At 52.9% G+C, this 14,215-nt stretch overlaps 1 protein-coding gene across 1 annotated transcript; it reads right to left on the bottom strand.

Moving 5' to 3' along the window:
* Positions 1–6,510: 6,510 nt before the first annotated feature.
* Positions 6,511–9,571, bottom strand: ZFP36L1 (ZFP36 ring finger protein like 1). Its single transcript, XM_042814074.1, has 2 exons — positions 9,418–9,571; positions 6,511–9,003 (listed from the first exon to the last, which is right to left on the bottom strand). Exons 1-2 carry the CDS (start codon positions 9,472–9,474, stop codon positions 8,053–8,055), a joined length of 1,008 nt encoding a protein of 335 aa, XP_042670008.1. The 5' UTR covers positions 9,475–9,571; the 3' UTR covers positions 6,511–8,052.
* Positions 9,572–14,215: the final 4,644 nt, after the last annotated feature.

The following is a 14,215-nucleotide window of genomic DNA, read 5'->3' as shown; positions in this document are numbered from 1 at the left end:
CTTCATTTATGGCAGTTGCCAGTGAGAAAAGCTGAGCAACCTAAATTCAAGGACCGGGCAGAACAATTCAGAGCTATAGAGCGCACAGGGAAAGACCCTGAGACCAACGTGGGGACACCAAGCAAGACAGTTGCTGCCAAAAAAAGGGAGACAAACATTTGTGATCAATATGAAGGAACAGTTTATTTCCCGTCTGCATGTTCACCCTTTGGAAATGAGCTGATCAGTGAGGTCACAGGACCAAACTCTACTGCTGACTTTTTTTTTTAAGGACGGATAATTTTATGGCCACTGTTAAGCACTGTAATTTATGTAAACAGAGATAATGATAAGTGGGAAGAAATCAACTTATGTTTCAAAGCCTGCATTCCCTGGGGACAGGGATGAGAATCTCTCCTTCAGAAAGGAAAGCTGAAGGGCAGGAGCACAGTTTCCTCTGAGTATCTGACAGTGGAGCATGGCACTCCCATTGGAGCTGGATATTTCTACATGAGTGCCCATGCACACAACCCAGCTGGGATACATTTCCAAGAATTTCCACAAAATTCTACAAAAAACAGAGGTAGAACAGCATCAGTGAGAGGAAAACAAGGATGAAAGTGAAGCACAGGGCTGTTTTAGGACACGTTATTCATGGCAGAGACATGGGAAGAGAGCAGCAGAAAAGTTTGGAGAAGCAGATCCCTTGGGACCAGGCTGGTGAAGACAACAGCAAGGACTTCATCTAGCAGCTGAGCTCAATCTTGTTAAGCAAAAGGGATGGGGCACGAAGCTGATGACCATAAACCTCCACAGAAGACATTTAGAAGAAATATTAGGTGAAATTATAGAGAGGTCACAACATCCTGAGCAGTGAACTACCCCGAGATGGGAACACACTGAGGACATCAAGGCTAAGGCAAGATAACTCTCTGTGCCGGAGAGGTGTTTTGGGGATAATGAGTTCAGTCCTGTCATGGTTAAGAGTGAAGGTCTAGATGACTCACTAGAAATCTCTGCCAACCTGGACAATACACTGATAACCCCATGGGCTGCCTGTCTCCAGCCTCCATCACGAGACCTCTGGCCTTGTCCAGCTGCCTGCCCTCCAGTTCTCTCAGGCTGCCTGCTTTTGAAACGAGCTTTCAGAGGGTTTAAAAACATTTCCAGTGCTGTTTTCATGCACGTTGAAAGTGTTTTGCTGGTCAGAAAAGTGCCAGAAGAAGGAAATTATCTTGGTCAGCAGATTCAGCCTGAGAATCCAAAGCCACATTAACTAAATTTAGAGGAAAATAGTTTTCTGCAGTTCCCCTAGGTATTTTGGCTGCACTCTTAAGAGAGGGTCAATTAGGTTTGTTCATGGCTTTTCAGTCCCCTGATAATTTTGCAAGTCTAAAATCATGAGGTTTATCGTAAACATAGCACACAAGATCTGAGGCTGAGAGAAAATAAGCAGGGGACCTCTTTGCACATTTTCAGTACTGACCCTTTTCCAAGCAAAAGCACACTTTTTACACTCTTGTGTTGGTCTTGGACATAACCTTTCCTCATTTCTTGTGGCTGCAACATCTTAGTAAAGCAGGACATTGCTCGTGCCCCAGAGTCCAGAGCCAAGAAGTATATTCTCTCACTGTAGCTATAATTGGGGTGAATCACAATGGCTCCCACATTAGACTGCTCAAGAAATCTCTTTGTAGCAAATACAGCAATAGCTTCAAGAAATAACTTCACTGGCGTTTGCTCCATATGGATTAATGTCTCCTCAGGGGCCGTGGCTACCATCCCAAACAACATTTCTAGGGCTTGCGTGGCTACATCCTTTTCCTGTGAATCAACGTTGGCATCTGCTCATCCAGAGCATTCAGGAGAAATATTTGCTGTTGCCTGGAGACTAAGACAGGATAAAAAGTATTGGGAGTCCTAAATTATTTTTGCAGCTCTTCCTCTGATGCCGTGCCACTCCCAGACAATCTCTTTTACTTAGCTGTTGTGTGTCTCATGGGTTCTTCAACCTGTGGAATAGGTATGGTTATACTTGCCAAGTGCTCAGAATACTTGAAACTCCTCCTAGGCTTGAAAGGAATCATATAGAAGCACATCCACTATAAGGGCCACCGAGACTCTGTCTGTCTTTGTCAGCATCATCATTATTTGTTCCACTCCAGGAAGGCGATAAGCCCCAGAGAGACAGAACAGCCGCACTGAGAAGTGGCCTTTCACATCACACCGACCCCCGCTGGATACATGCACGATGAGGAAACTTCCTTCCACCCAGAGGTGCAAGCAGACTCTGGAGCTGGCAGTCACGTGTTGCTCACAGTCTCACAACCCACAGGATCCTGCATGGAAAAATTTCACTTCCATGTGTTGACTGAGTTAATGTGGTGGGGAGAGTGGGCGGACATAAAATGGAACTACGAGAAGAGATTAATTTGCAGCTGAAGGCCAGGCAGCGGGAACGCCAGCTCTGTGTTTGCTCAGAGAACAGCAGTTTAGACCAAAACCCAGTTGAAAAGAAGAGGTTAAGGCAGTGGTAGTAAAAAAAATCAAAACTGGAGAAAAAAAGCAAAAGTTAAGCAAAGCCGCTCTGGAAATTAAGACGTGGAATTCAAAACATTCGCAGTATAATAAACCCAGCCGAGCCCATAAAGCTGCACCAGCCAAAAGGAGGTCTGTTCTGCCTACGAGGAAACACGAAACCGCGTCATGCCTGGCAGCAGCCGCCCCTTAGTCCCGTTTCCTCCCCGCTTTATTGCAGAATTGTGCTGCTGGGTGCCCTCGGCTATGTTTAACGCAGCGTCTGTTTCCACTCTAACCCCTTTGCTTTGGAGGGGGTGGATATAAATCAGCTGCGGAGCTGCCCACAGGGCTTAGTCACAGCAGGTATTGGTTTAGGGTGTCTTAGAGGAACTTTTTTTTTTCCTTCTGGAAGTATTCTAGGGAATAAGCGCAGGCTTTGTGTGGAACAGGCATTGCTCCACAGGCCAGAGTGTCCAGACAAAAGACATTTTACATCACCCAGAAGAATCCTCTTCTAACATTCTGGGCTGAGTGCTCCAAAGGCTGCTGCTCCACGAGGCCCCAGAAGATGCTTGTCCCCAAGTCCCCACCGAGCGAGCCTCCCATCCCTTCTGGCACTCACAAGAGCACGCCTGCCCTGTCTGCTGCCCCTCACCTTAGGACATTCTCTGTGCTGGGTATCTCCCCCTTCCTCCCAGCTTCCTCCAGCCCAAAGCCCCCTCTCGCAGTTGGCAATGGGTCCAGATACCTCTCTTGCACACACACTGCCCGGTACACCTCCTTCCTTCCAACTCCCAAAGTGTCTTTCTCCAGATTCAAGCACATGCCAGATTTCCCAAGCGCAGGCCACACAAATTGTAGCAATTAGCAAGTGTAAAGGGCATGCTGTGGCTTTCTCATGCATTACTGCATCCATGCTACTATTCCTGTCCCCGGGCACACTCATCAGATTGCGTACAGTCAGCACTATTATCCAGGCCCCACTGCAGAGACCCAGTTCATAGCATTTGTGCATCCAACCACCAGTAGTTTGGAAGTCTTCAGACTCAAGACAGCATCGCATCTCCCATCCCTGCCAGCCCTATGTTGTGTGGACTTGATCTCTCTAGCTTTTCTCGTGCTTCCCATCTCTAACCGTGTGCCTTCAGTTTCTCCCCCACCACCACATCTTTACTTTGTGATGGCTGGCACAGCCCAGCCTTCCCTCTGATTTGCAACAGCAGCTCCCAGCTCCATTTCAGCCCAAGCCCTCCCAGCGGGAATCATATAGATCGTAAGACCAGATTTGCTTTTAACAGTCTTCTAGGCATATTTCTACTCAGAGAAGACGTTTCTCCAAGTTCTTTCTTTTCTGCCTCCCAATCTCATGACAGTGCTGAACTTTGAGCATTTCAAGGGTTTTTTAAGTGGTATTTTATTGTTACGTGCAATCGTGGCACACCACACACTTATCAGTGAGTGGCTTTGGGCAAAGGTCAGCCAAAACTAGACCATAACCAATCACCTTTAAGAACAACAACACAGTAACACTATTCCACTTCACAGAATCACAGAATCGTAGGGGTTGGAAGATCCAGAAGAACCTCCAGAGATCATCGAGTCCAACCCCCACTTCACACCTCTCACCTACAGAGATGCTCAAGAAATGAGAAACTTCAATTCCACAGCCACCAACTGCAAAACTGGAGGTGTTTCAGTACAAGAGGTATATGTGGCCCATATCAAGGTGGCCTAGTTACTGGACACCAACAGCTGCCATTGGTGCTGGGAAGTGAAAGGCAGCTACCAGATGGGATATGAGCCACACAGAGCTCTGCAGATCAAAGTCATCGTGTGCCTCCTGACTGTATGGCACAGACAGCCATACATGCTGGCTATAATTTCCAGAGACAGCTAGACACAGTAAAGGTGCAGCTCAAGAGTTACTTAAATTCTAAGCCAAAAAATACATATCAGCTAATGCTTCCTGTCCAAAGGCATGAACCCAAGCGCCTGTCAGGGACACAGCAAACATCCATGACTGTAACAAGAAATGTATGAGGAACAGCCAGACAGACACCTTAGGTGTCCCTCTGTGCAGCAGCAAGAGCTGTAAGTGCAACTTGAAAATTGCACCAATGCACTCATGTGGGAGCAACTGCGCCAGCACACAGCCCAGCCAGCCCTTTCCTTCTGGCCACCTGAGAGTCCCATGCAATGAACAAATGAGCCAGAGCATCAACAAGCCCCCATATCAAAGGAACATGTCCCTCATTATCTATTATCTACTCTTCTGAGCCTTGGTGAGGATATTACAAATACGCATCCAACCTCTCGTGGAGACAGATGAGAACCCTGAGAGAAACAACACACTCACAGCTCATCCAAGGGAGCAGAAGTCCCTGCAGATTAGGTGCTGCCATACACCCAAGCCACAATGAACCTTAATGATATCAGATCGGGCAAACCCCATGTTTCTGTAGGCTCTCACATGCACGCACTCTCTCGTATAAATTATTACAGAAAGTAAATGGCTGATGGTGCTTGCTCAGCTCTTCTCTGTTCCCCATGTGACCAAGCTCAGGGTTAATTTCAAAAAGCAAAGCACCAAGTGACAGAGATTAACAGACACAGAAGGAAAGTAGTGCTGGTATCCCAGAACCAGTGCCCTGGAAAGACAAGGAAAGCATACAAGCACCGCAAACAAAGACCTACTTTTAGCACAGCTTCACAGTTGTTTATCATACCAATAGCACCATGCAACTGTACAGCTATTTCTTCATCAATTATTAACTGTGCAAAGACTGTCTGAAGAGCCATGCAGAAAGTCCAAAGAGGAAGCAGGCAGTTTCAGCTCCACATATGCACCCTGCAACAGGCTTGGGATCCTCTTCAGATCAAACAAGCCTCATACACTGGGGCCAAGGCTCTGCTCCCGCAGCTGGGAAGGAGCAGGCCCAGGCTGCAGCTGGGCACGGGCCTCCCAGGCCACAGCACATCCTTGGCGCAGGCCATGCAGCAGTACCAGGCTGTGCGCGAGGCTGTTCTCTTGCATGCAGACCATGCTGCAAGCTAGTTACATCAGCATCTGCTGAGTGAACTCCCCATGCAACTTTTGTACTGCTCATGGGAACCAGCCCCTAGCAGCCACTCTCCCCTTCCACCATCTTTCCTCCACCAAGCTCACCTTCATTGCCAGACCACACAAGAAAGCGCGTTGCACAAAGCCAGCAGCAGGAAGGTGTGGTACTGCAAGCCTCGAGGTATCCCGCAGCTTTTGTTTTGCAGGAGCTCTTCCAACATGAGTTAGGAAACATCTCTCCCTAACGTTGAGGCATGTCAAGACAACTGACCAAGCAGTGGTTCAGCAGCAATATTCCACCCCCGATTTGGAAGCAAGCTGGAACAGCTTCAGATACAGAGCGCCAAGCCTCCTCCAGAATGCTCGGAGGTGAAGAAAACAAGAGCTGCACCATGAGCAGCAGTGGCAAAGAGGAGTCCCTAAATACAAACACTGGTTGCAAAAGTTTCTGGGATTGCTGGCTGGATGGTCCCATGAGTCCAAGGGCCTGAATGCAACATTAGGATCAGCTGCACGTACTGTGCTGGCGATCTACATGCTCCTCCCTTGCAAACTGGGACTCCACCTCAGCCACTCTACCACCAAGGCCCACCACCATCAAGCTGGGCCAGAGGTCTGGGAAACCTACACCACTCAGCACCTCACCAGAACCCCACCCAAAGCACAGCACGGACCATCCAGCTGAAGGCACAAGCTACACCAAGAGAGAGTAAGCCAGCAGGGACAGAGGGGGCGAGAGGAGACGGTTGGAGGTTCCCTAAGAGACAGAGGGCTGAAGGCCAGGGCTGACCTTCACACCCCAAGCTAGGTGGCTGACCAGCTGCACCTGCAGGAGTGAAGGAAAGTGCTGAGCACCTGGCAGGTGCCTCACAGAAAGGGAGAGAAACAGCTGCATGTGAGCAGCCTCCTAAAGCCAGCGCCTCGATTTCTGCAAGTAAAACCACTGTCAGTTTCTTGAAAAAACTTGGGGTTTATTGATTTAAACTGCAAACAGTCGTTACAAAAGAGATTCTCTTTTAAATAAACTCACACAAAGAGGAAGAGAAAGCAATGTAGTGAACAGTAACAGGGGGGAAAAAAAATTACATTCATTATTCTCTTTGTGCCAGTCCCGTTCACCTCGGCAAGGAAAACTCCAAACTTGGATACAGAAACGCAAAGACAAACTGTATTTGGAATGTCTTCAGATAGGCACTTGGAGCTCAAGGCTTTTCTCCTTGAATCTATACAAAAAGAGGAAGAAAAAGGTCTTCCTTCCACACTGCCTCGCACAGAGCTCACATATGTACATTCTGTAGCCCACTTGGCAAGACCCAGGGCAGGGGAAGAGGAGGAGGAAAGGAAAGGCAAAGAAGCACATTAACTCAATTTGCAGTCCAACACAAAAAAAAAAAAAGGGAGGGGGGGAAATTCTAAAATAAATAATCCAAACACAGTTTTTTGCATTTTTTTTTAAATTAATTTTTCATTTTTTAAAATAAAATAACCAAAAAAAAGTGTAAAGTTACAAAAAATGTCATTGTAGTATAATATATTAAACTGTGGGGGGAAAAAAAAAAGGAAAAGACACTTCACAATCTTAAGATTAATATGGAAGATCATAATTTAAACATAAAAGAATATATTCTATGGATTCATCATCCCGATAAATATGAACAAAATTAACAAAAAAGCATAGGTTTCGGCAATAAATACGTTTTGATAAGTTAAATAAGCTTTTTTATATTGTTGTGCAGTGACAAGCAAAATTTGCTCTCCAATTTCTGAAGTTATACAAAATTAAAAACCCAGAAAAAAAAAAAATAATAATAAAAGCTCGGCGTGAGTGCTCTAAGATAGATCTAAGGTACTCTAGAGCAAAACCATTAAAGCTATGTCTACTGGAACTTTGTTTACACGAACGTGTGTATGTGTGGAATGACTTCCGTCCGCCCCACCCCCTCCGTTTCTTTATTTGTTGTTAAGATGTCACACGAATACACGAGGAACTTTTAGCACCAAAATCGAGTCTCTCCCAGCACAGTCCACCTCTTTTGCTTTCTGCCATCTTTTTCGCTCGTTGTCCTCCCAGCCGAAGTCCCGCTCGTGTCACAACCGCTCTGTTCTCAGCTCACCCTCCCCGCAGGCAGGCGGAGGGGCGAGGCGAGGGGCTGGATGTTAACGCTGCCACGTGCCTGCAGCCGGGGGGCCCGGGGGGCGGTGCAGGAGGCGGCCAGCGGGGGGAGCCGGGCGCGGGCACGTCCTGCACATCTGGAAGCGCGCAGAGCTGCGGTGCCCTCTGCAGCCGGAGAGGTAATAGAGTCACAGTGAAAGTGTTACAAGGCACTAATTTTGTAAACGTTATTGCTTCTCGTCGTAATTTGGCACTTAAGGTTGGAGCCGATGGGTGCGCGACAGGCAGGCGGACGCGTTAACATCCAGCTGGGGGGAGTGGGGGTGGGCGGGGGGGTCAGCTTAACATCGCCACCGAGGGGGGAGCAGGACGAACCCGCTTAGTCGTCGGAGATGGAGAGTCTGCTGAAGATGGGCAGGCGCCTGGAGGTGTCCAGGATGGGCGAGTCGGAGCCGCTGTGGCTGCTGCTGGAGCTGCTCAGATAGCCCTCCTGGTCAGAGAGCGAGTCCTGAGGGCTGGGTGGCGAGTCGAACATGTGGGGAGACTCAGACATGGGCCTGAACAGGAAGGCGGTGGGGGAGCTCCCGCCGGGCACCGGCACCCCCACGCTGGGGGCGAAGAGGCTGACCAGCTCCTGGCTGGAGAAGGTGAAGGGGTTGCTGGCACAGTCGGGCAGCGTGGGGGAGCCCAGCAGGTCGTCGGCGCTCAGCATGGGCGGCGGGGTGACGGAGGTGGGGCTGTCCAGCAGCCCGGGGGCAGCGGCGCTGGGGAAGCCGGCAAAGCTGAAGCTGTGCTGCAGGCGGGGTCTGTCGGCGGCGGGGGGCTCCCGGCCGCCCGCCACCGCGCGCCGCTCCTCGGCGTTGTGGATGAAGTGGCAGCGCGGCCCGTAGGGGCAGAAGCCGATGGTGTGGAAGGTGCGGCAGAGCTCGGTCTTGTACTTGGGGTGGCGGGTGAGGCTGCGCAGCTCGTGGATGCCGTGGGCGAACTGGCACTTGTCGCCGTACTTGCAGGCGCCGTTCTCCTCGAAGGGGCGGCACAGCTCCGTCTTGTAGCGGCTGGAGTTCACTTGGCCCCCGGGCTGTTTTTGCTGCAGCAGCCGCTCGCCGCCCTCCGAGAAGGAGCGGTCCCGAAAGCGGCTCTCCCGGGGGCCGAGCGCGGGAGCGGGCTCCCCTTTGAGGCCGCCGAGGAGCTGGCTCTGGTGGAACTTGGCGTTGGGCAGCGTCACCGAGTGCCTCCTAGGGAAGCCGCCGCCGGCCGGGGTGCCCACCGCCTTCCTGTCCAGAAGGCACCCGCCGACCCCTGCGGGGCTGTAGTTCAGCATCTTGCTGCTCTGCGGGGGAAGGGAAGCAAGCGCCGGTCACTCGCACAGCCCGGAGCGGAGGGGCCGCGGCCGTCCCGCAGCGGAAGCCCTCCCCGCGCCCGGCCCCGACGGCCGCCCCTCGCGCGGCGCCCGCTCCGAAAGAAGCGCTGAGAGCGGCCGCGCGGGACGACCGCGCGCTACGGTGCACGCCCAGCCCCGGCAGCGTGTGCTGCGCTGCGCTGTGCTGCGCTGCGGCGGGGCCTGACCCCACGAGCTGCCCTTGCGCGGCCCGGCTGGAAGCGTTCCTGGCCCCAGCGCTAACGTCGCTAGCGAGCAGAAACCGGGAGGGAAAGGAAAAAGAAAATAAAAACAAAAAAAATGCAAGCACAGCAAAAGGCGCCCTCCCGAAGTTGGGAGAAGCAACGCCCCGACGGCGGCGCTTACCTTGCATAAAACTTCGCTCAAGTCGAAGATGGTGGGCGACACCAGGGCCGTGGACATATTGTCGGGCGAGCGCGGGACGCGGAGGGCAGCGGCACGCGTGGAGGGGTCGCGCTGCGGGAAGGGCTCGGCCTCCGCCCGACTCTGTGCCGCCCCAGCCCTGCCCGGCCCCGCGCCGCCCGCCGCTCGCTGCGCGCCCGGACGATGGCACTTATAGAGTTTCGGCCTTACCCCGGGAGGAGGGGCGGTGGGAGGAAGGGGAGGAGGAGGAGAGGGCGGGGTGAAGAGCGCGGCGGCTGAGTCACCCGCGGGCGGGGCGGCCCCGCAAAGTTTTCGAGAGGAAGAAGCGGGGGGGGGGGGGGGGTTAGGAAAAGGAAAAAAAAAAAAAAAAAAAAAAAAAAGCCAAGAAAGGGGAAAAAAAAAAAACCCGCGTCCCTGCAAGAACGGCTCCGAGCTGCTCCTTTTCCCCCCTCCCCCTCTCGTGCGTCTCCGCGCGCTCAGCCCGCGGCCATATGCCGGCTGGCTCGCCTCCGCCACACTTTAAGTTACTAAAACACGGCTTTAGAAGGGTGCGTGGTGGATTCTGCCTTTCACCCCCCGTGCGCTTCCTTTCCGCAGGGCTCTGGGCTGTAACCCTGCCGAAACACACCGCGACGCCGCTAGCAAGGTGTGGGCACGGCGGACCCTGGGCCACTCCAACAGCGCGGCGCGGCTCCGGGACGGCACTGCGGCGGGGAGCGGGGCGCAGCCCCAACCAACGGCTGCAGCGCGCGGGGCCGCGCTCTGCCCTCCTGCGGAGTCGGGGAGTGGCCGAAGCTGCCGCGAGCCCCTCCGGCTCTCTTTTTGCACTATTGCCGTTGTTGTTTACATAAGGGGAGCAGTCGGGTTCCTCGAGCTCCCTTCCCTGCCCAGTTCCCCTCGCCCCGGCTGGCTGCGGGCAGTTCGCCGCTCTGGACGCGGTGCCCGTTCCCAGGGCTCTCAGGCTCTATAATTAACCACGCGGTAATTGCCGAGCTGGAAACGTCACTGCGGGGACTTTCCGAAGCTCCCGAGAGCCGCCAGCGGTCATCGCTTCGCTGCTGCCCTCCGTAACACCCTCCCTCTCCCCACTCCCCCCGTGCGCTGCTTTGGGCCGCCGGGACGGGGGCGGGCGGGAATCGGCGCGGCGCTGCGCTGCCGCCGGGCGGGGCGGGCAACGCGGGAGCTGCGGGGCCACGGGGAGGGGCGGTGGGCGCGGCAGTGGGAGCGCGTTGTTACAGGAGGGCGCGGGGCGAGCAAATGGGTGCGCAGTGCGCTCGGCGTGGCCTGCAGCGTTCCAGCGCCCCGGTCCTGGTGCGCGTCCCGGGCCGCACAGGGATGGAGTTCTCCGCCCGTGCGTACGTTGAACACGGCGATTAAAAACTGCTGTCCCCATCCAGAATGGCTAAAAGCAGGGAGCGAGATGACGAATTGCAAGTGACGTGGTGAGCCGGGAGGGGAGCGTTCCCCAAAGTGCGCGCACGGAGCTGTGGGCAGCTCGCACACAGTGCTTGCAGGGTCATACGATCACAGAATCATAGAAGGGCTTGGGCTGAAAGGAACCTTAAAGACCATACAGCTCCTCTCTGTACCATGGGCAGCACTGCCACCCACCAGATCAGGTTGCCTAGGACCCCGTTCAACCTGGCCTTAGAAGCCACTGGGGACACGGCACCTACAGCTGCTGTGCCAGTGCCTCACTGCTCTCTATCACCTAACCTAAACCTCCCCTCTTTTAGTTTAAAGCCATTCTCCTTTGCCCTTGGGCAGAGCAGAGGGGGGGCAATCCCCTTGTCTCCTTGCTGGCCGCCTCTGTGTTGATGCAGCCCAGGGTGCAGTTGACCTTCTGGGCTGCAAGCATACACTGCTGGCTCATGCTTTTCATCCATCAGGATCCCTAAGTCCTTCGCAGCGGGGTTGCTCTCAATGAGGTCTCCTGATCTGTACATATATATGGAATGCCCCCACCCGAGTGCAATACTTGGCCTTATTGAACCTTATTATGCTCTCATGGGCCAACTTTTCAAGCCATCCAGGTCCCTTTGGATGGCATCTCTTCCTTGTGTTACATCAACTGTACCACTCAACTTGGTGCCATCAGCAAACCTGCTGAGGGTGAGCTTTATCCCACTTTGTAGGCCATCAATAAAGATGACACAAGTATAAACAGAGTCAAATAAGCCATCTAACAAATACCTGAAAGAAAAGTCCCTGGAGACCTGCTTTGGCTTGTTCCCACCGCAACCTGTTTCTGAGGTTCCAGGCTGGGAATCTGCTGTTGCACAGAGATTCACTCCCATGGTTCTGAGGCACCCTACAGGCACCCAGTGTTGTCCCGCAGCCATGCCACATGCACATGGGGCTCAGCACATTCCCTGCCTGCAGTGCTGCTGGGCTCTGAGTGAGCCGGTGCCGGGCAGCCACGGCTCTTACCTAAGGGGTTCAGGTACTGGCTGTGCACCTGGAGGCACAGAAATGTCTTTCTATAGGCTGTGCTCCCCCCCCCCCCCTCCCCAGCATACCTTTGCAGCACTGTGGCTCTTAAGGTAGAGCAAGTGGCTGTCAGTGGTGCCATGCAAAATATTGTGAGCCCTTAATCCTGCAGGCTTTGCACGTTTGAGTGACCAAAGGCCATTGTGCTAGGATGTCCTCATGCAGAGGACAGCGTTGCTAGCAGGTAACTGGGCTGGCCCTGGGCTGGGTGCCTGTGGGTAGGGCTCTGTACCCCAGCAGCTCAGGGCTCCGTCAGGCACGAGGGTTGGAGACGGTGCATGGCCTCGAGGAAGAGCCACGTGGATGTAGCACCGTGTTGCTGACAAGGTGCTGCAGTGGAAAAAGCAGAGGTGTTCTTCCAGCGGGCGCCTGGTAAAGAAATTGGCTGAGCTCTATTGGCCCAGGTTACAATTTCCAGTGGAAACGCCAGTGTGTTTGCAGAACACAGGACAGCACGCCCACGTCCCGCTGCTCGCCATGACCACCCCCAGCTCCACGCTGCAGCTGAGCTGGGCTGGGGATTACTGCAGTGGGCTGGGATGAAGAGCTGCAGCTTACAGCAGCAGGTCAGGATTCACAACTGCTTTCCTGCTCACAGGCCCAGCATAGCAGTGCAGTAACACAGCAGCATGGTGTGCCTGGCGCCCATGCCAGCTTCCAGTGGGAGCAGCCCTGGCTGCTGAGTTATTCATCAGACATCAGAATAGACTGTTTCCATGATATTTTTCTCGCCTGAAAGAATGTGCTAGGACTAAATGCTTTCACCTTTTTCTTTTCCTTTTTTTTTTTAAGAAAAAGCCTAACACCCCTCAAAGGCCTTCAGGCTTCACCATTGACCTGCTGCATGGTGCTGTGTCCCATGTGTGAGGGACTTCTGGGAGGGGATTCCTAGGGAGCTCCCCTGTTGTCCCCTTTGTAACAAAGGCTCTAGGAAAGGATGGATTTCCTCTCACACAGATTTAGATGCCTAAAAGTTAGGTGTTTAAGCCTAATTAGTTGGCCAGGCTTCTTGCATAGTTAATGGAGACAAATAGGCACCTCCAGTGTGTGATTCACCTTAGCTATCTGCAGCATTTATCTGAGGGTCTGACTCACTCAGTAGTAAATGAGGAACCAAGTGCCCGCTTCTCTCTGTAATTCTTGGGCAAGTGAGTGACTCGCTTAGGACTGGACAGCTGATCTGTGGCCGCCCCAAACTTAGCCCCCATCCCACAGCCTGGCTCTGGGACCCCCACTCCGTTTCCCTTAGAGGCCTCATGTCCAGCCCTGCCGAGCAAGGCTTGGTTGCAGCCTGCCAAATCATACTGGCAGCCCCTATCGCCTCATCGGGCCGAGTTAAATATTTATAAAGCTGCAGGGGCAGGGTCCATGCCTTGCTACGTGTCTGTGTATTCCTTGGCATAGCAAAGCCCAGCATCCCAACCCCTGTGCGATGTGGGATGGAGACTCTGCGAAAAGCTGCAAGTCCTGACAAAATGCAGCTGGGAGTGCACAGAGTGCTCGTGGACGTTGGGAAATAGGCAGGAATGAATCATAAGAGTCGGGAGAAGCTGCTAATGTGTGGGAAAAAGGCAAATGTGCTACCTCTGCACAAACATATAATAAGGAAGTATGTAATAATAATTATTGTTATTGTAATACGGTCTGGGTGAGCATTTGGGAAAAAGATATCTAATAACTGACAAGCACCACGGCTCGGTTTGTTTTGATCTGAAATTCAAACAATGGTGATGTTTATAAGGTAATAATACACAGGGCACAGAGTGTTGGCACCGCACCAACTATGCACTCCACAAGTCGGGTTTATATAGGTCATGCCAAACAAATAATAGTGTTCTTCAATATAATTACTGATTCATTAAGAGAATGGGAGAGAACGTAATTGAGTCTGTTTGGATTTCAGGGAGGTGTTAGATATGGTAAATTTATACATTTGACCTTGGATTTTGGAGACATTACATGCTCGCCCAGCTCTGCTCCTCTGGAAGGCAGCGGTGACATTCCTGTTGCGGTCCCTGCAGCCGGTGCAGGACACCTCTCGCTCAGCCCCGGCAGCCCCTGGACGTACCTGAGCCTTTTCCCCAAGGAAACACAAAGTGTGGTGGCTCAGCCATGAGTCCAGCATCCCTCATCCCTATTGCCAGCCTTTCTGCTGCTTCCTTGCTCCTGGTCCCACCAGGGAGCAGCTGCATTTTTAGAAAAAGGCTGAGCTGGGGCTTCTAGGAAAACAGGGGCCACACCAGCCCAGTCCGCAGATGGGGGAAGGGAGCGGCTGTGAGCTGAGACATGT

The sequence above is a fragment of the Centrocercus urophasianus genome, unplaced genomic scaffold (genome assembly GCF_019232065.1).
Source record: "Centrocercus urophasianus isolate 14NV4802_14NV808 unplaced genomic scaffold, USGS_Curo_1.0 seq_14, whole genome shotgun sequence".
Classification (NCBI taxonomy): domain Eukaryota; kingdom Metazoa; phylum Chordata; class Aves; order Galliformes; family Phasianidae; genus Centrocercus; species Centrocercus urophasianus.
Note: the sequence above shows the minus strand (reverse complement) of the source record. Positions and strands in the feature narration are given on the sequence as shown.